Source organism: Balaenoptera physalus, assembly GCF_965194825.1.
Source record: "Balaenoptera physalus genome assembly, chromosome: 13".
Lineage (NCBI taxonomy): Eukaryota > Metazoa > Chordata > Mammalia > Artiodactyla > Balaenopteridae > Balaenoptera > Balaenoptera physalus.
Genome location: NC_138892.1, coordinates 96,680,056 through 96,705,338, shown reverse-complemented (window position 1 = coordinate 96,705,338; position 25,283 = coordinate 96,680,056). Strand labels below are relative to the sequence as shown.

At 41.4% G+C, this 25,283-nt stretch overlaps 1 protein-coding gene across 2 annotated transcripts in view; it reads right to left on the bottom strand.

Annotated features, from left to right (window-relative positions):
- Positions 1–4,657: 4,657 nt before the first annotated feature.
- GUCY2C (guanylate cyclase 2C) overlaps positions 4,658–25,283 on the bottom strand; it is a 77,656-nt gene continuing 57,030 nt past the window's right edge. For both annotated transcript variants that reach the window (XM_082421988.1, XM_082421989.1), the window contains 6 exons: positions 21,988–22,180; positions 18,691–18,865; positions 15,129–15,227; positions 12,983–13,077; positions 10,998–11,074; positions 4,658–9,881 (listed from right to left, as the gene is read on the bottom strand). In XM_082421988.1, the coding sequence (XP_082278114.1) occupies positions 9,707–9,881; positions 10,998–11,074; positions 12,983–13,077; positions 15,129–15,227; positions 18,691–18,865; positions 21,988–22,180 (814 nt within the window). In that variant the 3' untranslated portion in view covers positions 4,658–9,706. The remainder of the gene's footprint in view (positions 9,882–10,997; positions 11,075–12,982; positions 13,078–15,128; positions 15,228–18,690; positions 18,866–21,987; positions 22,181–25,283) is intronic.

The window sequence follows — 25,283 nt, the reverse complement described above, 5'->3', positions numbered from 1 at the left end:
GAGCAGATCATCTTGGAAAACTTGGAGCAATGAGAGAGGTGGCCGTGTTTGGGGAGACGGTATTTTCAGCATGCATATGGCAGAAGCATCTGGTCCTTTGGGGCAAATGTAGTGGGTTTCTGGATTACAGTTCTTAACAGTGCTGGGGAGCAGGGTCCTGTGGTGTTTCGCTGAAACAGTTCTCTGTTGTGACGATCCAGGTTTCATTTTTGCAGGCTCCTGGTTTTGTGGCCTCTAAGTCCGCTTCTCCTGCTCTTCCAGAGACTGGGGGAGCTACTGATGAACTCCTTACTTTTAAACTGGCTGGAGTAGACGCTTTTCCCTATAGCTGAGAAACAGGGCCTTCTCACTGGGGAAGAAGTTTACAAGCAACAAGGCAGAATCAAGGCAGGACACTGTTCCTCTGGAGAAAAAGGCCTCATGGAGGGGGCTGGGTGGTGGGATGTAGGACTTCTTGCTCCCACGGTAATGCTGAGTCCGGTGCCCAACTTGCTGGTCAGGATTCACAAAAGTTCTCTTCCAAGTGGAGCCTGTAAGTGTCCAAGAGCAGCCTTTGTTCGGATGTCTTCTTATCAGTCAACACAGGGAGCCAAGGGTGAGGAGACAGAACGGGCCAGGCACTATCTGCTCTATGCCCAGTTCCTTAGAAACCTCTTGGCACTACACTGTATCCACACACCGTCCACCCTTCTTGCTTTATTTAAACAAATGCATCAATACACAGAATCATTAAAGTTTAAAGTACTATACAGATCACCTCCTCCAATTCTCTTTGAGTCAGACTGAAATTGAGGTCCAGAGAGGTTCAGAATAATAACTAATATGAATATAGTTCTCCTCTCTTTACAAAGCTTTTACCTATAAAAACTGCTTTGGTCTTCGCAGCAGCCCTGAGGGTTAAACAACTGGCCCAGAAGCTCTTGGTTTAGCTTGCGGCAAAGCTGAGACTGAAATCTACATTTCTGAATGTATGGTCCTCTCTACTAGGGGCTCTGCAGACCGGTCCTGGTTTGCAGTGGCAGATGGACATTGCCATAACATCTAAGCGTGTGCTTCTGTGTTTTATAAAAGTATCATTCTCTGGTCAATTTGAAATGAAAAAAGATCCTTGATCACAGAATCACAGAGTGAGAAATACTGCTCTATAGAACGTTTGTTTCTAAGCTGAATGAGTGACTGAGTAATCTAGGATCTCTTTAGAAGCTGCAGAAGGTTCTTGTGCAATTTCCACTCTTACCAAACATGTGCCCTAATCACAAACCACAAGATCTGATTATTTATTTCAAAAGAAATATGGAACTGGAAGTGATAACTCATGTCTTTTGTAACAAATGTGTTCTGAGTCATGAGTCTGCCCAAATATTAGGACATAAACCAGGAGTGTGTCACTGGTTTCTCTGCTGTGAGCTCTATTTACACTGCGGTCAGGTTAATACATTAAACAATTTGATGGAATAATCTACACAATATTAAACTGCAATTATTTAAAGGTGCTAGATAAGATGTGTTTTAACTGGGATTGCATTGTATGATATATGTGTATATGTAAGCACATACACAAAGTTTTATATTCTATAAAAATACAGAAAAGAAGATAATGGCATTTTTAGCAAACATGAAAACAATGTGCTATTGCTGCAAATACAAAGTCTCCATGAGAATTCTAGGCTGGAAAGTCTTCTATTTCTATAATGGTTAACTTATCACCACTTAATAAAACAAGGTCATTTTCAGAACATATTATCCAACATCTGGTCTACCATCTGCTGGCTGAATAAAAATTCATGTGACTCAAGCACAAAAGGAGCAATTTCCCACATCATTTCGGTTGTTGTTTTTTTCTCATTTACAAAAACAAAGGCTATGTGATCATTTAAAAGATGCTCTCAGAAAGACACGTGTACTTCATTTGTGCAATAGGTAGGTTTCTGAAAAAAATTTGCATGAATTATTTTTTCCTTGCTTTTATTAAATCTCATTTTCTATGCATGGGGAACATCTAAATTTTAAACAAATTTTATTCTGAGTCTTTCAAACACATAGTAGTCCCAATTTTTATGGAATACTATCTGTTATTTATTTTTGTATTTTTTTAAATTTATTTTTATAGTCGATGTATAACATTATATAAGTTATAGGTATACAATATAGTGATTCACCATTTTTAAAGGTTCTACTCCATTTATAGCTATTATAAAATATTTGCTATATTCCCTGTGTTGTACAATATATCCTTGTAGCTTATTTTATACCTAATAATTTGTACCTCTTAATTCCCTACCCCTATATTGCCCCTCCCCCTGTTATTTATTTTTTAAAATAATCTAAGCAATTAATGCACATAGTTTAAAGAATACGAATATAATCAGTGTTTATAATGAGAAGCAAATCACCTGACCTACACTTCTCTTCCTCTAGTACAATGTCTCTGACGTTGTCCCTTTTTACTATTTCTGTTTTTATGTCTTCTGAAGGTGCCAGCATCAAGCAAGCCAATATGCCTATACTATTGTTTCTCGTTTTATCAATCTGACATTATCTGACCTCCTGCTAGGATAAACGAAGAGTTGGCTCACCTACAATACTCTCTACCTTGTTCTCCACCTCCTTCCATTATCAATGGTATCAGCGCCTCTAGTGCTATAAACTTCCCTCTTAGAACTGCTTTTGCTGCACCCCATAGGTTTTGGGTCATTGTGTTTTTGTTGTCATTTGTTTCTAGGTATTTTTTGATTTCCTCTTTGATTTCTTCAGTGATCTCTTGGTTCTTTAGTAGCGTATTGTTCAGCCTCCATGTGTTTGTGTTTTATACAGTTTTTTTTCTTGTAATTGATTTCTAATCTCATAGCATTGTGGTCGGAAAAGATGCTTGGTGCGATTTCAATCTTCTTAAATTTACCGAGGCTTGATTTGTGACCCAAGATGTGATCTATCCTGGAGAATGTTCCGTGTGTACTTCAGAAGAAAGTGTATTCTGATGCTTTTGGATGGAATATCCTATAAATACCAATTAAGTCTGTCTGGTCTAATGTGTCATTTAAGGCTTGTGTTTCCTTATTAATTTTCTGTCTGGATGATCTATCCATTGGTGTAAGTGGAGTGTGAAAGTCTCCCACTATTACTGTGTTACTGTCGATTTCCCTTTTTATGGCTGTTAGCATCTGCCTTATGTATTGAGGTGCTCCTATGTTGGGTGCATAAATATTTACAATTGTTATATCTTCTTCTTGGATTGATCCCTTGATAATTATGTAGTGTCCTTCCTTGTCTCTTGTGACAGTCTTTATTTTAAAGTCTATTTTTTCTGATATGAGTATTGCTACTCCAGCTTTCTTTTGATTTCCATTTGCATGGAATATCTTTTTCCATCCCCATCAGTACCTCTACTGATCATCTCTGTAACTTCAAACATTTTTCATTTCCTAGTCCTTCAACCTAGGATAGAATCTCCTAAGCTAATTCCCATAGGGTCTCACTATTTCCTCCAACTTTATTCCTAGAACTGGTCAAGTGTTTTGTAGAATGTCCCTCAATTTGATTTTGTCTGATGTTTTCACATGATGAGATTGAGGTTATGCATATTAAGGAAAAATATCACATAGGTGAAGAGACCCTCTCAAGACACTGTATGAGGGGGTACAGGATGTTAATATGTCTTGTTACTGGTGAAGTTAGGTTTAATTATCTGGTTAAGGTGGTGTCGGAGGCTTTTCCACTTTAAATGACTACTTTCCCTTTGTAATAATAAACATTTGAGGGGAGATACTTTGAAACTATACAAACATCCTGTTTGTCCTTAAACTGTCACCCACTAATTTTAGCATTAATTGATGGATATTGTCTGTAAAAATTATTACTCTGGTGTTCTCATAGCCATTTTCTTTTTCCTGCATTTTTCTACACTTCTTAATTGGATTATCCTATAAGGAAGTGTTATCTCATCTCCATCATTTATTTGTATATTTAATCACATTTATTTTGGTATGGAATCATGGATATCTACTTTATCCTTTAAGTTTAATTATTTATTTTATTGTTAAATTTCTTCCAGCTTTAACCATTTGGGAGTTCTTTAAGGTTGGCTTCTGTGTCATTTTGACATGCCCCCAACTTTTTTTTGTTTGTTTTTGAGCACTTCATTACCTTCTGTCAACATAAGGTGCTCCAGGTTTATTTTGTATTTTTCCTGCCCTAGTCTTTTTTTTTTAAAGGGTATTTTTTTTTCTTGGCTGTGCCACATGGCTTGTGGCATCTCAGTTTGCCAACTAGGGATTGAATCCAGGCCACGGCTGTGAAAGCCTGGAATCCTAGCCCCTAAGCCACTATAGCCTCTACTATATATTTGCCTTTATCAGTGGAATTTTTCCTTTCCTATGATTTCTTATTTTTTGTTGTAGCCTTTTCTTTTTTCACTTAAAGAAGACCCTTTAACACTTCTTTTAAGGTTGGGTTAGTACTGATGAACTCTTTTAGTTTTTGCTTTTCTGAGAAGCTCTTTATCTCTCCAATTCTGAATGATAACCTTGAAGGTATAGTATCTTAAGTTGTAGGTTTTCCCCTTTTAAAACTTTAAATATGTCATGCCACTCCCTTCTGGCCTGCAAAGTTTCTGCAGAAAAATCAGCGGTTAGCCTTATGGGGGTTACCTTATATGTGACTCTTTGTTTTTCTCTTGCTGCCTTTGAAATTCTCTTTAGCTTTTGTCATTTTAATTATGAGATGTCTTACACGGGTCTCTTTGTTTTTTTGTTTTTGTTTTTAATAGTTCATATAATTGTGAGTTTTTTGTAACTGGTGAATATGCTTCTAACACTCTTTTAAATATTTTTTAAAATTAATTAATTTATTTATTTTTGGCTGTGTTGGGTCTTTGTTTCTGTGCAAGGGCTTTCTCTAGTTGCGGCGAGCAGGGGCCACTCTTCGTCGCGGTGCGCGGGCCTCTCACTATCGTGGCCTCTCTTGTTGCAGAGCACAGGCTCCAGATGCTCAGGCTCAGTAGTTGTGGCTCACAGGCCTAGTTGCTCCGTGGCATGTGGGATCTTCCCAGACCAGGGCTCGAACCTGTGTCCCCTGCATTGGCAGGCAGATTCTCAACCACTGCGCCACCAGGGAAGCCCTACGGGTCTCTTTGGATTCATCTTGCTTGATGACTCTCTGTGCTTCCTGTACCTGGAAATCTATTTCCTTCCTCAGGTTCAGAGAGTTTTCAGCCACAATTTCATTAAATACACCTTCTACCCCTTGCTCTCTCTCCTCTCCTTCTGGGACCACTATAATGCTAATGTTAGTATGATTGATGTTGTCCCAGAAGTCCCTTAAGCTATCCTTATGTATCCTCATTTTTTAAATTTGTTTTTCTTATTGTATTCTGATTGGGTGATTTCCATTATTCTATCTTCCAGGTCACTTATGTGTTCTTCTGTATCAACTAATCTGCCGTTAATCCCTTCTAGTATATTTTTCATTTTAGTTATTGTATTCTTCAGTGATGACTGGTTCTTTTTTATATTTTCTAGTTCCTTGTCAAAATTTCCACTGTGTTCATCTATTCTTTTCCCGAGTTCAGTTAGCATTCTTATTACTAATGCTTTGAACTCTTTATCTGGTAAATTATTTATCTCTGCTTCATTTGGGTTTTTTTCTTTCTTGTTCTTTCATTTTAAACAAATTCCTTTGTCTTCTCAATTGAACTTTCTCTGTCCCCATGAAATCAGTGAGACAGTTACTTATTGTGGTCTTAAAGTGGTGTCCTTGAATGGGGCATCCTGTACAGTCTCTGGTACCCAGTGGGTTTGGTGGGAGAGTTGGATCTGAAATGAGCATGTCTTCCCACAGGTGTGCTGGCAGCCCCACCTTGGTAGGAGGTAGGGCTGGAGCTGGAGCAGCTAGAGCCAGAGCCAGGTGCAAGCTGGAGCTTCTCCTTTGCTCAATGGCTGTTATCACCCTGTCGGGAGCAGAGTTGGGACCCAAGGGGCTGAAGCAGGAGCCCTGAGGGAGTTGGGTTTCTCCCAGATTGGTGGTAGTCTGTACCTTGGTTTGCATCATAGCCAGGGCCTGAGGGTTTGGGGCTGCACTTTTGTGCTGGCTTCACTTTTTCCCTGGTATGCGTGACTTGGTTAGAGGCTGGGTCAGGGCCAGTGGGGGCTGTTGCCACACTACTCAGCTGGTTTCGCTCCCGCTGGTTTCGGTGGTCTCCACCCTGGAGCTAGTTCCCCTCCTCCCAAGTGTGGGCAGGAATGTGCGTGCTGGCAATGGCTGCCTCAGCCTTGGTCAGAGGCAGAGCCAGGCCAGGGTTTGAGCTGGCTCCATTCCCCCTAAGTCTGTGTACTCTCATTGGCAATGGTAGCCTCCACCCTAGTGTTGATTAACGCTAAGATTTTCTCTTGCCCCTTTATCTGCTCCTTCTGAGCTTGGAGCTCCCCCAGAGCCCTTCCTACCTTTTCCATCAGTCCTCTTCTACAATTGCTTTGGGCTACTATTCTCTCTTTTAGTCTGATCCCATCTGTTTTCTGTCTTTCAGAATTGCCTCATAATTTCTGGTTCACCGAGGATATTCTTTCCTGTTTCCCAATTCTTTATAGAAGTAATTTTCTGTCATTCTGGAGGTTTGAGGTGGGAGTGGGTGATTAAAACTAATGCCAAGTGTGGCATTATAATCTAGTCTCATTACTGATCACTGGAGCTGGAATCTCAGTGTATTATTCTCCACATCTAAATTCTCCTTTGGGAGACTGGCTACATAAATTATCTTGGGCAAATATTAAACCTGACTCTAATTATCTTCTGGGTCTAACTACCAAATTCCAGGAAATATGGAAAATATAAGAACAAATTAAACATAACCATGAATATTCAGTCAATCAGCTAAATTCATTGAGGAACTATGTAGGAAAAATGACTCAATTTCTTCCACAAATAAATGTCATAGAAAAAAAGTGTGTATGGGTGAAACGGTATAGGTTAAAAGAGACTAGAGTGATGTTTCAGGCATGTGTAAACATATGGACCTTTATGGATCCCAATGTGAAAAAACTAATGTAAAATATTTTTTTGAAACAGCTAGGGAGATTTTTAATAAAATGAACCTGTTGTTAGTTGATATTAAGGACTTGTCATTAATTTCATTTGCTATGATAATGGTATTTTAGTTATGATTTTTAAAAAATCCTTATCTGCTAGAGCAGGGGTAAGCAAACAATAGCTGCAAATAAAAATAAACTTTTATTGGAACACATCCTGCCCGTGGCCTTGCATATTGTCTATGGCAGCTTTCGTGCTACAACAGCAGAGGTGAGTAGTTGCAACAGAGAGAGGGTTGCCTGCCAAGTGTGAACTATTTACTGTCTGGCCCTTTACATAAACTGTTTGTCAACTGGTTAAGTGGGGGAGAGGAATAAGTTAGGAGTTTGGGATTAACAGATACACACTACTATATATAAAAATAGATAAACAACAAGGACCTATAGCACAGGGAACTATATTTAATATCTTGTAATAACCTATAATGGAAAAGATCTGGAAAAGAATATATGTATATGTTTATATATATATATGTATATATAAAACTGAATCACTTTGCTGTATACCTGAAACACAACATTTTCTATCAACTATACTTCAATAAAAAAAAAATTTAAAAAAAGATGTATTGAGGTATATATAGGTGAAAGACAGGATATTTGGAAGTTCTTTTAAAACAATCTGGTAAAACAAAGTTGGTAGAAGATAGATGAAACAAGATTGGGAAAATATTAGTAATTCTTGAAACTGATGATGACTTGATGGGGATTCATAAGCTATTCTCTCTACTTTTGTGTACATTTGAAAAATTCTATAATCAATTCTTCAAAAAAATCACCTTAAGTATGCTTATTGCACATGAAAGTCCTGTGTTTGAAATGCTTTAGTTCTGACTAATTAAGCAAGTAGCGAGAGGGGGGAAAAAGTGAAGGTAGAGGTTATATGTTGAAAATCTACTATATGAACCACTGTGCTAGGTTCTTGACAAATTTCATTAAAAAAATCATTCTAACAACTCCTTGAGGTGGATATTATGATTAACGATTTATTAATGAAACAGAGGCTTGGAGACATTAATTAATTTACAGCTAGAAAAGAGCAGAGAAGGAATTTGACCAGTACCATTCTTAGTCACTGCCATCACTGGTGTTACACATCCACACTGTTAAGTGGACAAGCCTAGGCCACACATCTGTTTAAAGGTCAAGAAATATTTAACCACGTAGAGTCTATAATAGAATACAAACACTGGAGCCTTCAACTGAGAAGTTTTTCATCAATGCCCTGTGAGCATTAAAAACAATTTTCTGGTCGACCTTAGAGCTGCTAAGTTTGCCTGGTGTCAAGGATGCTGCTTGGTCCCCACGCCCACTTACCTCTTTCCATTTCTCTCTCTCCTATAAGATTCAAGGTTTGGCAGAGACCGTATGTCTCTACCGCCTACATTAAGCCCGGTCCCTGGAATAAAAGGAGAAGATCAAATATGTTTCCTGAATGAATGAATGACCAAGAACTTCCATGCCACGACCTCATCCCTGTGTATAAAGTCTCCTTGTGCTGGACACAGAGACACAGACAGATTGTAAACCTCCAGATTCCAAGGAAGGACTCTTGCTGCATATTACGTGTTCAACCTATACATCAGGAGATAATTTATTACTTTTTGATTGTCTGCTTTTCCAGGTGATGGAGAAGACATAACGGGTTTCTTAATCTCTGGAGTGGCTTTTGTGGCAGAGGCCTGGGGAGGCATGATGTGGTTAGAGCAGTTGTTTTAGTGGTTTAGTGCCAAGGTGTTACATGCTTGTTCTTGCCCTTGCTGATACTAGTCTACTCAACCTGACCTTTGTCCTTTCCCCAGAGATTTCAAGCAGAGAGTCATGCTGGAGTGCCATTAGAAGGGGCAAGAGATTGCTGCTGGATGTGAAAGGGGGATATTTGCAGAGTTGGAAGTAATGTGTCTTTACAGGTAAACAGGATTTGAATTTAGCCCAGATCTTAAACAGCTCCTATAGTAGAGGGCTAGACACAAAATTCCCACATGCACACAGGTAATGATAAACGTCAAGGTTCGTATCCCTGAGCGATGATGCTAGCTTTGCCCTCCTTCAGTGCAGGGGAATTAAGTCAGTTTTTCAGTGAGGGCAAGGCGATGGATGGCGCATTCCAGGAAAATGGGTGGAATAGATGGAAACGCATCCACAGACCCAGGAAACATTTAACTTTTATTCCTACCTCATATACTGCATATTTTCTGCAAAAATTATGAGTTAAATATAATTTAATGGAGACAAAGTACTTAAAATAGAATCGCGACAATTAAAAAAAGAATCCTATCACGAATACAGAAGGAAACAAAACAAAACAAAAATAGGCGAAATAAGAACAAAATCTCTTCAACTTTGAGATGGTACATTCATTCCTCTTCTTTCCCAGGTCGAAGCTCCCTGGGGTAACTGTTGAGATTGGGCCCCAGAGTAAAAGGTAATTATTGCACTGAGGGCACACATCTGATTCACAGAAGCAAGTCTATGTTCCAGACAGGGCAGCGAGGCTGAGGAGGTTGCATCTAAGTCTTCTTCCGTTCCACTGAGGTCTCGGGGAAATGCAAGCTTCAGCACACTTGAGGTTGTTGCCCAAGTGCAGCTGGGCTTGGTTTGCCCGAGCCCTTAGACTTCACTGAGGTTTAAAAGTGGGTACTCTCCTTGTCTGTCGTGTTCAGCTGCAAGTATTCCAGGCTGCCCTTCTTGTAGCTGGCTATCCGGGTTGGTTTTCTGTTCCTTATCCCTGAGGCCTGTCTTTTCTGTAAAGAGCTGGCGATCATGTCTACAAACTCGGCTTGCAATCGCTGTTGGTTTTCCCTGGAGAGAGAGTGCGGAGGGAAAACGGATCTTCTCAGCAATTCATACAGACTACCCCTCAGCTCCAGAACTGCCAGTTCCATTCACTGAATACTTGTTGAACACCTATTCTGGGCTGAACACGTGAAGTCCAGAGAACACAAAAATGATCCTTGCCTTCCCTTGATGAGCTTAAAGATCTGTCATCCCTGCTCTGTGTAGTTGTAGGAAAAGCAGAATATATTTCGAGCAGGAAATTATTGATATATTTCAATTTCAAAGTGAAACAACATGCTGCGGAATTCGGAGGCATGGTTAGGTTTACACATACCTCTGCAGGGAGGGGGAAGGAAGCCAGGAGGGTGCTAGGCCCCTGCTACCACGAAACTCTGAAAACACATTGGTCCCACACCTTCCTAGGAGTGTGGCTTGTCTGGGGAGGGCTCACAACGGGCGGAGGGTTTCAAGAGTTCAGAATGGACCTGGGGGGCTCTTAATAAGGGGCCAGGTCCCCCGTGACCCAGGGACGATCTGGGTTGTCTTGGCATCTCTACGGTCTTCCCCATGCGTCTGGGCCCTGCACCTAGGAGTCTGCAAAACAGGGTTTCTCTACCACAGCAAAAGCCATTCCAGTGGCCACAGTGACTGATCGCAGTGGCCAAGGTGCAACTGGAAGACCATCTGAGTCATCTTTAGGGGAACTGAAACCGGTTACTTGGACCTGAAACCTCTCTTCCTCATCTCACGGGGAACACACGCTCCCATGTGAAGACCCAGACCCGCAGTCCTGGAGCTGGGGGCGCTCCCGTTTCATCAGGTGACTCGGCAGAGCACTGCAGGCACGGGAGGCAATGCAGCACAGTGGGCTCCACTGCTCTACTTTTGTTACGACCAGAGGGGCAGGGAGGGAGCCCTAAACTGTCCTCTGGTCTCCTGAGCAGGCCTGAAACCCTCTAGCGGTCAGAGAAGGGAGGTTTCCAAGCTTTTTCACGTGTGTAGTCTCTCGCCTTGTATTCATTGCATCACTGCCACTGGCAAAGCACTCGACAACAGTTAAACCGGCTGCACGTAGCACAACTTACAAAGCCAAGACCTCCCCTCCCCCACCCCTCCCCATCGCAGCCGCAGGCAGCTTACGCGGTCGGAGGGGTTGGCAGGTTGTACTCCTGGTCCTTCCCCCCGGTCAGCCAGTAGGTGGTCTCAGTTCCTCTTCCCTAGAGAGAAAAGAAAGGTGTGTACCATGGAGACCAAGACAGTCGGCTCTAGCCCATCGTTCTGACCCACCGTTCTGACAAGTATCGGTTTCCAAAAGACATTTCACCTCTGAGTTTCTCATCAGTGCCTATATTTCAGGACAGCACCTGTTCCTGATATGATGTGCATTATCTGTAGACCGATCTTTATTTCTAAGTGCCTGTTAAAAAATATGTCTCTCATCCACCAGACGTGTTTTTCTCAAAGTAGAATTTTCTTTTTTCCCAAAAGATATTTCAAAATATCATCACAGCAACAGCACAAGAGCTCTAAATGAAGAAGGAAGAACATGCATCCGCAATCCTGCTACACCAATGAATCCAACTGGTTTCTGTCGCCTACGTTTTATTCCGGCCCTTTTTGCCCCAAAACTTTGCCACGAAACTTGTGCCACAGTTTCCCCACCTTAAGTGTGTAAATTATAAACGCATGTGCATCATAATAAACATTCACTAAGTACCACTGGCTGGGTCCATCTGGAGGCTATAAAATAAAGGGAAACACAGGCAATTCTGTTTTTGCTAGAGCTTGTATTTGAAAAGGAGACTGGATGTTTATATTTTAAAAAATCACTCATTCATGGGGCTTCCCTGGTGGCGCAGTGGTTGAGAGTCTGCCTGCCAATGCAGGGGACACGGGTTCGAGCCCTGGTCTGGGAGGATCCCACATGCCGCGGAGCGGCTGGGCCCGTGAGCCACAACTACTGAGCCTGCGCGTCTGGAGCCTGTGCTCCGCAACAAGAGAGGCCGCGATAGTGAGAGGCCCGCGCACCGCGATGAAGAGTGGCCCCCGCTCGTCGCAACTGGAGAAAGCCCTCGCACAGAAACGAAGACCCAACACAGCCATAAATAAATAAATAAATAAATAAATAAATAAATAAAATCACTCATTCAAAACAATCGTGTTTTGGGGCTGTGTTTGGACTGTAATAATCCTTAGACCACTTCTGTTTTGGGGGGAACACCCTGCAGAAAATGTATTTACGGAGAATTAAAAAAGCGAGTGTGATGTTCGGACACAACTACCTAAAAGGAGGCTTTCCCAGCTGCCGTCACAGAGTAGAGGCCAGCGGCCCTATGACTAGTAGAGGCAGATGGTCTTGGCCGATCATTGGCTTCAGACCAACTGTGAGTGCGGCTGCCTTCAACTAGCAGCCGGTGGGCCACCTGGAGACGCGCGGTGGCTCTCGAGGGCTGCTGTTCTAAATGTGTGCGGGGCAGCACGGCGCATCTGAAACGGGGATTCTTACGTCTCCCTGTGCGTCACAGTCACGTAGAGTACGTGTTTCAAGTACAGATTTCTGATCTACACCCAAGGAGAGTCTGACTCAGCAGGCCTGTGGGGGGAGTCAGGCATCTGCATTGTAACAAGTGCCCGGATGATGCTGAGTCAGAATGTGAAGCCACACCTTGAGGTTCACTGGTCCAGAACCTCAGAAAAGTACAGCAAGAAAGGTGGCCTTAGAGAGTAGCAGCATCTTGCAGTAAAAGCGAGGACATACGTGGGGAGAGTAGGGGCTTTGACTAAAGTAGTCCTGCAATAGCCTTTAGCTCTTGGGAGTGGAGGGGGAACTGGGGACAAACTTGGATACAGGTGAAAGAAATGGTGGCAGCATTTTATAACGTAGTGGCCATAGTTCAAAACATCAGAAGGGGTCTTTGGAGTAAAGGAAAGTTCTGAGTTTATAGTCTTCGGTGGTAGCTTCTCCTACAGGGGAGAGTGGGTGATCATTGCGGGGAGAACGGGAAAGCATGCTTCATCCCCGTGCTCATCAATACACTGAACATTGGATGTCCAGCCTCAAAGGAGGCAGCCCCCAGGTGCTGGTGAGAGCTTTTTTCTGGGTGCTGTCTCTGTGGATTCCTTACCTTTAAGTACGTTTCTCCTCTCACTTCATACCGGAACTGGCACTCCGTTCTCTTCAGGATGGATATTGTGGAGCCGCTCACGTGAATTCTCAAGGCTGGAAATGCAAAATAGATAAATGAAAATCTCATCCGTTTTGAAAGCTATTATATGGCTCCATTTGTTTCCCCTTGAGCCAGAATATTTATTACAGGTGCTCTTGGCAGCTTAGATATTGTAGTAAAAAAAAAAAAACACTTAAAAATATCATCAGTGAGATAAGAACTACTATCACACATGGGAAGAGAGAGGGTCCTGAGTGAGGGGGCTCCTTAGGTTGTGCCCCATAAATTCTCATCCCAGCTCAGAGTGGGAGCCCCTGGGCCTGGCTTTGGATTTAGCCTGTGGTGCTGAGCTTAAAAGGTGGAATTTGCTCTGGTGTCTCCATATATACATTCCAATAAGTAGCTAAAGTGTTGGTGGCAAGGAGAAGATTCTGGAGAGTTATAGAGTCTTGATTTTCTCGTATTTTACTCTTCTGGGATAACTGTTATCCTTCTAACAAACAAGTGGTGAGGGCAATCTCATTCACTGATTCATTCCTATATAACACCTTCCCACTCTGGGTGCCACAGACAGTAACAACAGTAAGAACAATGAAAACCCCGTACTGCCTGCCTACCATGTACCAGAGGGCTGCTCAATGCTTAAAACACATCACTTCAACTCCTTCCAGAAACCCTTCCAGCAAGGTTGGAATCCCATCCTCAATTTGTATCTTCAACTTTCTGATGCCTAGAAAGATGAGGTAACTTCCTACCAAGCTTACACAGACAGTGACTTGTATAGTTATGATTTTAACCCAAGTCTGTTTGGCCCCAACCTTATTATTTCCTTTACACCGTGATTTTCTAGTTCAAACCAGTATCAGGTTGTCAGTAGACTGCCAAAATACCATACTACCACCAGTGTTTTGTAAGCCCGCACACACATTACCAATGCTTTCTTTCTCTCTTGTATATATTTCTAATATTATCATAGTCATAGGTATTTATTGAGCATTTACTAGATGCAACACACACTGCCTCCACCTTGCCAGAAAAACGCAATATAAGCTTTTGCATATAACAAATACTTATCATTTTCTTTATTAAAACCAATTCCAAGGAAAACCAAATAAAAGAGGAATAGGAAAGTGAACCAGGGCATATACTCTGTATCTAACCCACTGAATTTCTATTCAGTTTAACAGAAATCCCGCACGCAGCAACGAAGACCCGACGCAGCCAAAAATAAATTAAAAAAAAAAAAAAAGTAAACCTTAAAAATAAAAATTTAGCCCTGGAATGCGTACCATGTCTTTCATTTTTCCTTATTAAAGGCTCAATCCAGCACTTTGTATAGGCTATGTACATCAGGCAAAGTTCAGTGTTCATAGGAGCTTGACATTAGCTGCCTCAATCTATAGCTGTGGTAGTTTGTCCACAGGGGTGTCAAATTTGAAGTCTGTAGGAAACAGATCTGGGGCCCGAGGACAGATTAGTCTGTAGGACTGTCTGACCGTAACATCAGCAACACCAGTAATATCTACAATTTCTTTTTGGGTCCTTTTCTCAGCTGATGCCTGTGAGGCCATGTAAATGGCGGCTGCTGCCACAGATACCGGGCTCCTTCCAGGAACCAAGTCCAACGCCACAGCTTTACGGGCTATATGTGTAGATGTCATCTGTACTTTAAATGTCCTAGGAACTCCTTCCTGTCTGCAGGCAATATAGAGACAAGCAGAAGCTATGGCATCATTAGCCCTTCCCTTCAGGCTCTTCTGTTCATACTCTTGCCTGAATAGATTTCTGTTAAACAGCATTTCTGTTTAACTTACATGGATCTATGCTAAATTTCATGGCTATTCCAGGTAGAGCATGCCTGAATGCATTGCAAATGAGCCCAAACTAATGATAACAGTCTAAAACTGAGTCAAAAAGGAAGAATAAAATAGTTATCAGTAAACGGCAATTTGTAGCAAGGGCCGGATTGACCCAGGCTCACGGCCAGTCAGTGTGAAGAGTCATTCTTCATCTCCCTGGCACTTATTCTGCATTTTATCCTACAATTCCCCTCTGCTGGAAGACAGAATCTCTGTCCTCTAAGAAAAGCAGTCTCCCTTCTTACGGAGGCCAGTGGATTCCATCCGCGAGGCTGTGTTGACTGTATCTCCGAACAGGCAATAACGGGGCATCTTGATGCCCACAACTCCGGCAGCACAGGGACCTGAGAGAGACAGAAAGCAAGAGGTGGAGGCAACAGAAGTCACAGAGTGGGGGGGTGTGGGGCAGGCCTCTTCTCGGGGTCACGATGCGCGATACCTCATGTCATGGAGAAGCGGTTCAAGGTGGGAAATGCGACCTGTGACTTTTGCTTTAAATCAATATACTCACTGGGGGAAGCACCATTATCCAAATCACGCTTTCAGAAAGTATTTTGCTCTAGCACAGAGAAGCGCATTGGCAAGAAACAAGGCATCCAGAGATCCAGGCTGCAGAGGTGTAAAGTGCTCCTTGAGATTATATATATATATATATATATATATATATATATAAGATTTATTTATTATTTATTTATTTTATTTATTTTCGGCCACACTGGGTCTTAGTTGTGGCACACGGGATCTTTTGTTGCCGCATGCGGGCTTCTCTCTAGTTGTGGCGTGTGGGTTTTCTCTCTCTAGTTGTGGCGTGCGGGCTCCAGACCGCCTGGGCTCTGTAGTTTGCGGCACGTGGGCTCTCTAGTTGAGGCGCGTGAGCTCAGCAGGCTTAGCTGCCCCGCGGCATGTGGGATCTTAGCTCCCTGACCAGGGATCGAACCCGCGTCCCCTGCATTGTTAAGGCGGATTCTTTACCACTGGATCACCAGGGAAGTCCCCCTCTTTAATGTATTAAATAGAAGGCTCTCAGGAAGGATGAAGACTGTTTGGCATTGGTGGCCTGATGATGGAAGACCCAGAAGACAAGGACTTGGCATCTTCTTCCCTGAGCATTTCATGCACCATGTGAATACAGAATGGGGAGCCTATCACACAAGGATACTCCAAAAAGAAGAACAAAAGCCAAGGCAAGGCGATGCACAGTGGCATAGCAGGTAGGAAAGAAGGGTTTGCTCATGCAAGCATTTGTGTGGAATGACGGAATGCAAGGAGTTAAAATTTTAGAAGTTAAAGATTAACTCAGAAACTGCAAAATCGGGTTTTGGATAGAGGTAACTATTGATTTTATGGTTGGCTGATTGGGTTTTGACCTCTATGAGTTTCTTGATAGATTCGTCCTACAAATACTCTGTGTTTATGAACACTTAAAAAATTGAACATTGAGTTGTTCATTGTTTATCAACACTGAAAAAATAAAAACACTGAAAAAAAAAAACAACTTTTTTTTTGCATTGAACCTAACCTCCCCTGTTAGGTTCAATGCAAAAAACAAAACAAACCACAAAGAAATAAAAAACAAACAAAAACAGCAGCAGCTACTTGATTAGAAGCTCTCTGAGCTTCCCATAATCTAAAATATGACACAAATGAACTTATCTACAAAACAGATACAGACTCACAGACATAGAGAACAACCTGTGGTTGCCAAGGGGGCGGGGGGATGAGGGGAGGGACAGACTGGGAGTTTGGGATTAGCATATGCAAACTAGTGTATGTATGTATAAATGAATCACTTTGCTGTACACCAGAAACTAACACATTGTAAATCAACTATACTTCAATAAAATAAATTAAAAAAAAAAAAGATCTCTGAGCTTCCCAAGGCTGTGTCTTGACTAGTCACTTCAAAAATGGAATGATAAAACTGGGAAGGGCCTGGAGGTGGAAAATCCCTGCAGATATTATGTTTTGTCTTCAACTATCAATATTTAACTGCAACCATTTAATTTCTTAGGGATAAACCCATCCTGGTATATGTGTCTACTATTTACTCTCATTCCAGCCCAATGTGACAGTGCCTGGGCCCTGGCAGTCACTCAGGCATTGAGTAGGTCACAGAAGAAAAGAGAGGGGACCAGGACCCAGAGCTCCATTCTCCCTCCCTGGGTCCATCAGTTCTGCTGCTGTCCCTTCCTCCAGGCCCGACAATTTGTGATGGGTCAGGGAGATGCCGAACAGTTCCCTTATGTGTATGTGGAAACATCTACGACAATTTGGTTGTGACATGACTGGGGAAGGCCACAGCTATGTTCCTGGCTATCAAAGATGTGGCAGCAGTTTTTAACTTCTATTTACTGTCACTCTGAGACTCTCACTGATTCATTACTCAACCAAATATTTACTGTCTGACTCTGTGCTAGGCACGGTGGATACAGGATGACTTTTGCAAATGCCGTTGTCTGGCCCTCACCACAAAGCCTGGAGTGACCTCTTGGGTTTTCTCTACCTTGGGCCTTCTGTGAGGCTTGGAGGGCAGAAAAAGGGGCAATGACAAGAAATTATAGGGAGATGTGATTTACTTTAACACAAGGAAAGACTGTCTAACAATTATAACTATTTGATAAAGGAGTGAGCTGACTTTGGAAATACTGAGTTTTCAGGGAGTCCTGGGATTATTTACTCTAAACGTGATTATATTATTACTTATCTTGGAAACTGTAAGTTATGCCCTGTAAAGGATTAATCTAGATGACTTCTGAGTTCCTCTACCACTATATTTTTCTGTAATACCGTAAGTCCCTACATACGAACAAGTTCTGTTCCGAGAGTGTGTTAAGTCTAATTTGTTCGTAGGTCCAACAAAGTTAGCCTAGGTACCCAACTAACACAATTGGCTATATAGTACTGTACTGTAATAGGTTAATACTTTTCACACAAATAATACATAAAAAACAAGCACAAAAAATAAAGAAAACATTTTTAATCTTACAGTACAGTACCTTGAAAAGTACAGTAGTACCAGCTATATCACCGTTGCTTTTACGCTCGCTTCTGGACATCCTGGGCTCGAAATAAAGATACTGTACTCTAAACAGTACTATACAGCAAAGTACACAAAAGCACAACCACTTGTAGAGGATGCACGCATGTGACAACATACGCCAGATATGTGAACTAACTTACATGACTGGACACGCGAACGCATGTTTGCATCTTTAAAAGTTCGCAACTTGAAGGTTTGTATGTAGGGGACTTACTGTATTCATAACTCATCTTCTCAAATCTCTACGTTCAAGGTTGGATAAGTTTCATGGTCTTTGAAGTGATCCATGTACTTTCTGCACCACTGAGGGGTTGGGGGAACATAAACGCCCTTTTATTGTAGGGATCTGACCAGATGTGTTTTCCCCTTGTAGATAACATAATCCATTTAAGATACTGTAATATTTTAGTGGAAAAAAAATACACAGAAGTTGGGGGTTGGGGAGAGGGAGGGAATGGGGAAGAGATAAATGACATAGTAAATAGGGTGGCTTAAATAGGAAGTCTGGAGTTTGGTATTTTAGTTTGTGGTTGGTGTTTATCATTCCATGAGTGCTGTCATGGCTGTTGTTTCCTAGAACTCTCTAGAGACTAATTATAGGTCTAATTATGTCAGGATGTGTAATGGGACTTCGTATTTGGCAGGAGGATTCAAGAGTAAACCTCATGGGAAAACTGATCACGTCTGAAGATCCTTTAACCTTTCTGATTTAGTTGGTGCACAGAGGTACATACGGTTCCCCATTGCTACAATGCTCAACTGCATACCAGAGTGAATTCCAATGCGAATCCATATTGGGAGGCCGGGAAGATGCTCTAGCTCAAAGGTCCCCATGAAGCTGAGGATGTCCAAAGCCATCTTGGCAATGTCAATTGCATGCCGGTTGCCATTTCTCTTAGGCAAACCACTAGCCACCATGTAGGCATCACCAATGGTTTCCACCTGTGGAAGTAGTTTCTCATCAGTGAATCTGCCCCTTCTAATGGCACAAGAAATTAAACAGAAGCAGTTAGTCACATAACAAATACAAAAATTCTCGAGAACTCAGTATGAGCATGGCCCTGTATGCTTTTTCTGGGACTAGTTCAAGACCAGTTCTATGCTAATTTCTTCAGGGTTTTTATAGCCTAGTGAAATAGTTGATAAAACAACTATAAAGGATTTTAACCATATGAAAGTACTTTATAATAATATGAATCATCCAGATGTGATGACAATTCTATCAAAGTTGAAATAATCTGAATGGTTTTATATAATTTTAGGAACACCTCTAAATACCAGAAAAGTCATCTTTGGCTCTTATCATTTTTTATAAACTATTTGACAAAAAATAATTATAAAACTCAAAATGGATTAAAGACCTAAATGTAAGGTCAGACACTATAAAACTCCTAGGGGAAAACATAGGCAGAACACTCTATGACATAAATCACAGCAAGATCCTTTCTGACCCACCTCCTAGAGAAATGGAAATAAAAACAAAAATAAACAAATGGGACCTAATGAAACTTAAAAGCTTTTGCACAGTAAAGGAAACCATAAACAAGACAAAAAGACAACCCTCAGAATGGGAGAAAATATTTGCTAACGAAGCAACTGACAAAGGATTAATCTCCAAAATATACAAGCAGCTCATACAGCTCAATATCAAAAAAACAAACAGCCCAATCCAAAAATGGGCAGAAGACCTAAGTAGACATTTCTCCAGAGAAGATATACAGATTGCCAACAAACACATGAAAGGATGCTCAACATCACTAATCATTAGAGAAATGCAAATCAAAACTACCATGAGGTATCACCTCACACAGGTCATAATGGCCATCATCAAAAAATCTACAAACAATAAATGCTGGAGAGGGTGTGGAGAAAAGGGAACTCTCCTGCACTGCTGGTGAGAATGTAAATTGATACAGCCACTATGGAGAACAGTATGGAGTTTCCTTAAAAAACTAAAAATAGAACTACCATACGACCCAGCAATCCCACTACTGGGCATATACCCTGAGAAAACCATAATTCAAAGAGTCATGTACCACAATGTTCACTGCAGCACTATTTACAATATCCAGGACATGGAAGCAACCTAAGTGCCCATCAACAGATGAATGGATAAAGAAGATGTGGCACATATATATGATGGAATATTACTCAGCCATAAAAAGAAACGAAATTGAGTTATTTGTAGTGAGGTGGATGGACCTAGAGTCTGTCATATAGAGTGAAGTAAGTCAAAAAGAGAAAAACAAATACCGTATGCTAACACATATATATGGAATCTAAAAAAAAAAAAAAAAAAAAGGTTCTGATGAACCTAGGGGCAGGACAGGAATAAAGACACAGATGTAGAGAATGGACTTGAGGACACCGGGAGGGGGAAGGGTAAGCTGGGACGAAGTGAGAGAGTGGCATTGACATATATACACTACTAAATGTAAAACAGATAGCTAGTGGGAAGCAGCCGCATAGCACAGGGAGATCAGCTCGGTGCTTTGTGACCACCTAGAGGGGTGGGATAGGGAGGGTGGGAGGGAGACACAAGAGGGAGGGGATATGGGGATATATGTATATGTATAGCTGATTCACTTTGTTATACAGCAGAAACTAACACAACATTGTAAAGCAACTATACTCCAACAAAGATGTTAAAAAATAATAATAATTATAGGTTCCTCTAAGACATAATACACTTTCTTATACTATGATGATTCCTATCACTTTTCTTGTAATAGGTAGTAGACCTATTTATTCTTTGATAAATGTTCTCCCTTTTAATATTATTTTCATAATCATATACATAGTTCACATGTGTTGGTTAGTTAACTTCATTTTGCTGAGTATCTCTAAAATGCATAATCATTTTCTATTCAACGGGAACTCTTGTTAGTATGGCTTTCTGATCTACATAGGGTGAGGACTGGGCTAAGATAAATCCTAAAAGGAAGTCCTCCCTGTGGGTAAAACCATCATAACAGACTGTTACATAAATGACCCCTAAACTTAAGGATACAGAGTTTTAGTCATATTGTTTATCTCAATAATCTTCAAAATAATCCATTGAGTTAGGTATTATTACCATGTCATTTTACAGATAGGTAGATTGAGATTTGCTGAAGTTAAATACTATATTTTATGAGGTCATGCAATGAGGTGGGGCAACCTGGGATTTGAATAAAGAGCTCTAATTCTGAAGTTACTTGTTCCACATACTCTGCTGCTGTTCCAACATGAAAATGTGGGAATGCAATTCTCCTTTACTCTTCTGACTCAGACATTATCAGCCCGGAACTGGCCAGCACCCTGGTCAGGCAACAGATCCAGCTCTGTTCTTTACTCTTCTTCAAATGATGCTTGCTACTTCAGCAACAACAACAAAAGATTCCAATTCTCCTGAGAATAACTCTGGTGCCTTCTCTCCTTCATTCATAATCAGCCTAAACACTGCCCATTTTGTGAAGATGACTGAAGAGTAAACCATTTTCCCTAAATTTAACACCCCAAATTCGTTCTTGCTGGACTGTATGTTGTATCTTTCATATTGGTCCTTAAAGTCACAATGTCATTTCGACTTACGACCCTTCTTATTCTTCCACTTCCCTTCACTTCTGGCTCAGATTCAACCACTAATTCATTAAATCTTAAATTACAAAGGACAAGACCTGAGTAGAGTTGGCCTCTGTATCCACAGGTTCTGCACTGTGGATTCAACGAACCATGAATCAAAAATATTTAAACAAAATTCCAGAAAGTTCCAAAAAGTAAAACTTGAATTTGCCACACTCCAGCAACTATTTATATAGCATCTACATTGTATTAGGTATTATAAGTAATCTAGAGATGATTTAAAGTACATGGGGATGTACGTAGGTCATATGCAAATATGCCATTTTACACAAGGGACTTGAGCATCTGGGGATTTGGGGATCCGCGGGGGTCCTGGAACCAATCCTGGGGCAGAGGGGGTAGTGGGTAGCGACGGAGGACTGTAATAACAGAAACAACCGATTCTGGCTCTGCTGACCTGGGGCTGAACCATCATTCAGCCTATTAGGTGAAGTGGTTACCTTGTACACATCGTGGTGATCGAGAATGTGGTCAAAATTCTTATAGATGTCGTTGAGCATGTCCACCACTTCCATGGGGGTGCTATACTTGCAGATGGTGGTGAACCCCACAATGTCACTGAAGTAGATTGTAACTTCCTCATATAGTTCAGGTTCCACGATGCCTTTCTCCTTCAGAGACTTGACCACCAGTCTAGATGAGGAAGCGAAAAACAAGGCCTTCAACTTCAGCAAACTTCTTCTTCTCCTACAGAAATCTTTGCGACAGTACTAATTGTCCACCAGGAATTCTAAAATTGGGGATTTCCAGTGAATTGTGTGGCTAGGAAGCAAAGATAGTTTGCATATACCAAATGTATGAATATACTACACACACACGTAGCACACGTATTTGACCTCAGATGAATAGGAGGTTCGGTATTAATACTTGATTATAACACTAATACACACGTACACATAACTCTAATACCTACACAATCCTAATACTTGCTCACTTTTTACCCCTCTATTGACAGTCAACTTCTTCTAGATAGAGTTCTACATCCAGAAGCCGAGAAGGAGAGTGTGTCATTGATGTAAGAGCTTGACTCACGATAGCTATCAGATCTGACTTTCTCATCAGTAAATACTTTTACTTCCCTGGCATATTTAACATGGCCTTGTTTAATATCACAATGGGGGAATAATGTATTTAAAATGAATTTTGATACATTCTGAACCGGATTTATTTGAAACATTTTAGGCCAGAATTGGGTCCTTTAAAAAGCAACGTCAATTACCACGTGAACAAGTTAAAATTCTGCTAAAACTGCACAAGTCAAATAGAAGCAACTTAGAATATCTCTGTTGAACAGATATAAAGAGCAGTATATTAGACTCAGAATTAAGAGAGAAGAACCACAAGAAGAGATGCTACACTTCCTTTATGTGCCAAGTTGCCTTTTCACTGAGTAAATGGGGTGGAGGGGTGCTGACATGAGTCTGTGTGTTCCCTGTCTGCCTTTGGGCTCACTTGGTAAAGGACCAGAGTATGGACTGCCTGCAAGCTGGGAGGTACGACAGAAGTCATAAAACCCCTTACTTTTCCAGATGAGAACGCTGAGGCTTAAAAAGAAAGTATGGGGACTTCCCTGGTGGTCCAGTGGTTAGGACTCCACACTTTCACTGTCCAGGGCCTGGGTTCAATCCCTGGTCGGGGAACTGAGATCCCACAAGCTGCGTGGTGCAGCCAAAAAAAACCAACCAAATAAAAAAGTATGACCTTCACAAGGTCCCAGAACCACTGAGGGCAGAGCCAGTGCTGGAACTCAGTAACTCCCACCCTTCAGCCTTTTAATTGTATCACATTCCTCCACAACCCAGGCCTCATATCCTCGGGGTGATGGGGAAGATTTGGAGGTGTGCTGGCTGTAGTAAAGGAAGAAGGTCTGGCACTTTCCTGCAAAACAGACAGCCAGTCAACCACAAGCATTCCCAAAACTCATTCAGAGAACCTTCAGAGCATCAAGGGAGGTCCTTTCAATTGGTACGATGATGAAATTTGGGAACTTGAAAACCACCCCTTCCGTGCGGCTGGTTAGATTCGCAGGGGCACGTCTGGGGTGGTGGTTCTTTACGTGCCCAGTAGAAGGGTGCAGATTATTTGGAGGCTACATAGACTAATGATAAGACTGGATATTTCGCCATCTTTGCCCTTCATTTTACTGCTTATAGCTGAAAAGTCATACGAGCTTAGAAAATAGTATGTTACCTGAGAGAGAAACTAATGTTGGTGGATAAATGAAGGAAGGGCTATGACTTAACCTGGTGAACTTTGATAACAGGTTTTTGCTGATACAGTATACAGAGTAGGTGTCTTGGAAGTGCTTCCCATAGGTAGGTAGTTTTTTCCATAGGTAGAAAAACTTCTATTGTAATCTGTTTCAAAACCCCAAGGAGTTCTGTGAAATAAGTGTCTAAGTAGTATCTGGCTCCTACCTGCAGTTTATTTACAATTTTGCTGTAAATATTTATTTTGGATTCTTCTAGGTATCATGCATATATATTTTAGTTTTCTTTTGCAGATATAAAGAACTTGTATATAAATGATCAAAATGACTTGCCCTGTAGTCAGTGTATTGCAGCCCTTGCTCTACAATCGTTGGTGATCCAATAGGAACATCTCCCATCTAGTGGTCAACGTGGCACACTGAACCAAGGGTAGGAAAAAATCCACGGTGCTGAGCCAGCTGTTTCAAATCATGTGAGTGTCATTATGGGTTAAAACCATCAGTGATAAAAAGCTGGGAAGGCAGCTAAATCATCAGGATGTTGTTTTTGTCACAACTCAGCATGAAAGGCCAGGCAAGGACTGATGCATTATATAAAGAACATTCACAGAGCGCTAACAGAAACTGCCATCTCTAAAGTGAATAATAAGGGCTCCAGCCTATGCCCAGGGTACCAATGCCAGGCTGAGCGCACGTGGGTTTTCAGGGCCAGATGGCTGAACAGGGCATGTGTGTAACTCCTACCTCCTCATTCAAGCTTGTAGGAGAGAAACTACTTCTTTATTTAGAAAACAACTCATATGAGCTCAAAATCACTCCTCTATTAATGTAGAGCTGATATGCTCAATGAGCATGGGTTCAAAATAAAATAATAATTAATGCAAGTAATATATAAAAGTTGTAACTACTATGCATGGTAATAACAACCATGGACGTTACAGACACTGTGCTAAGTACCTTATATTGTGCACATTATTTTAGAGGATTCTTTGAGCCAACCTATGATGGGAAACTGAGGTTTGCAGTGTTTAGGTAACTTGTCCAAGGCTGCAGATCACAAGTAGGTGGTGGAACCATGATTTGAAGTCAGGCCTAGCTGACCTCAGTTTCCATGATTTCACCCAATGCGAGACTGCCTCGCTTATCCTTAATCTAAGAGGACAGTTTATCATTCATTAATGAGCAGAGACCATTACCTCTCACTTGTGACAGTTGTGGGTCCCTTGGTCCAACCTATTTTCCAGCTGTTCACATCTTAATTTCTTGCTTATCTTAACATTTCTTAGGTATTACCTGAGGACCAACACTTATAAAATGTTAAACTGGGATTTCAACCTTAATTTCTTTCTCTTCTGTCATGGTTGTAATATTGTTTCACAAAATAGAGATCAGCCCGTAGATGCCTGTGTGATGAGACACCTGGGGAGAGTGGGACCATACCTTCTCCACTAAAGATGCTCCCACTTCTTGTAATTTGGCCTCTACTTTGAGGCAGACAGAAGAAAGCAAAGAAACTAACACTTAGTG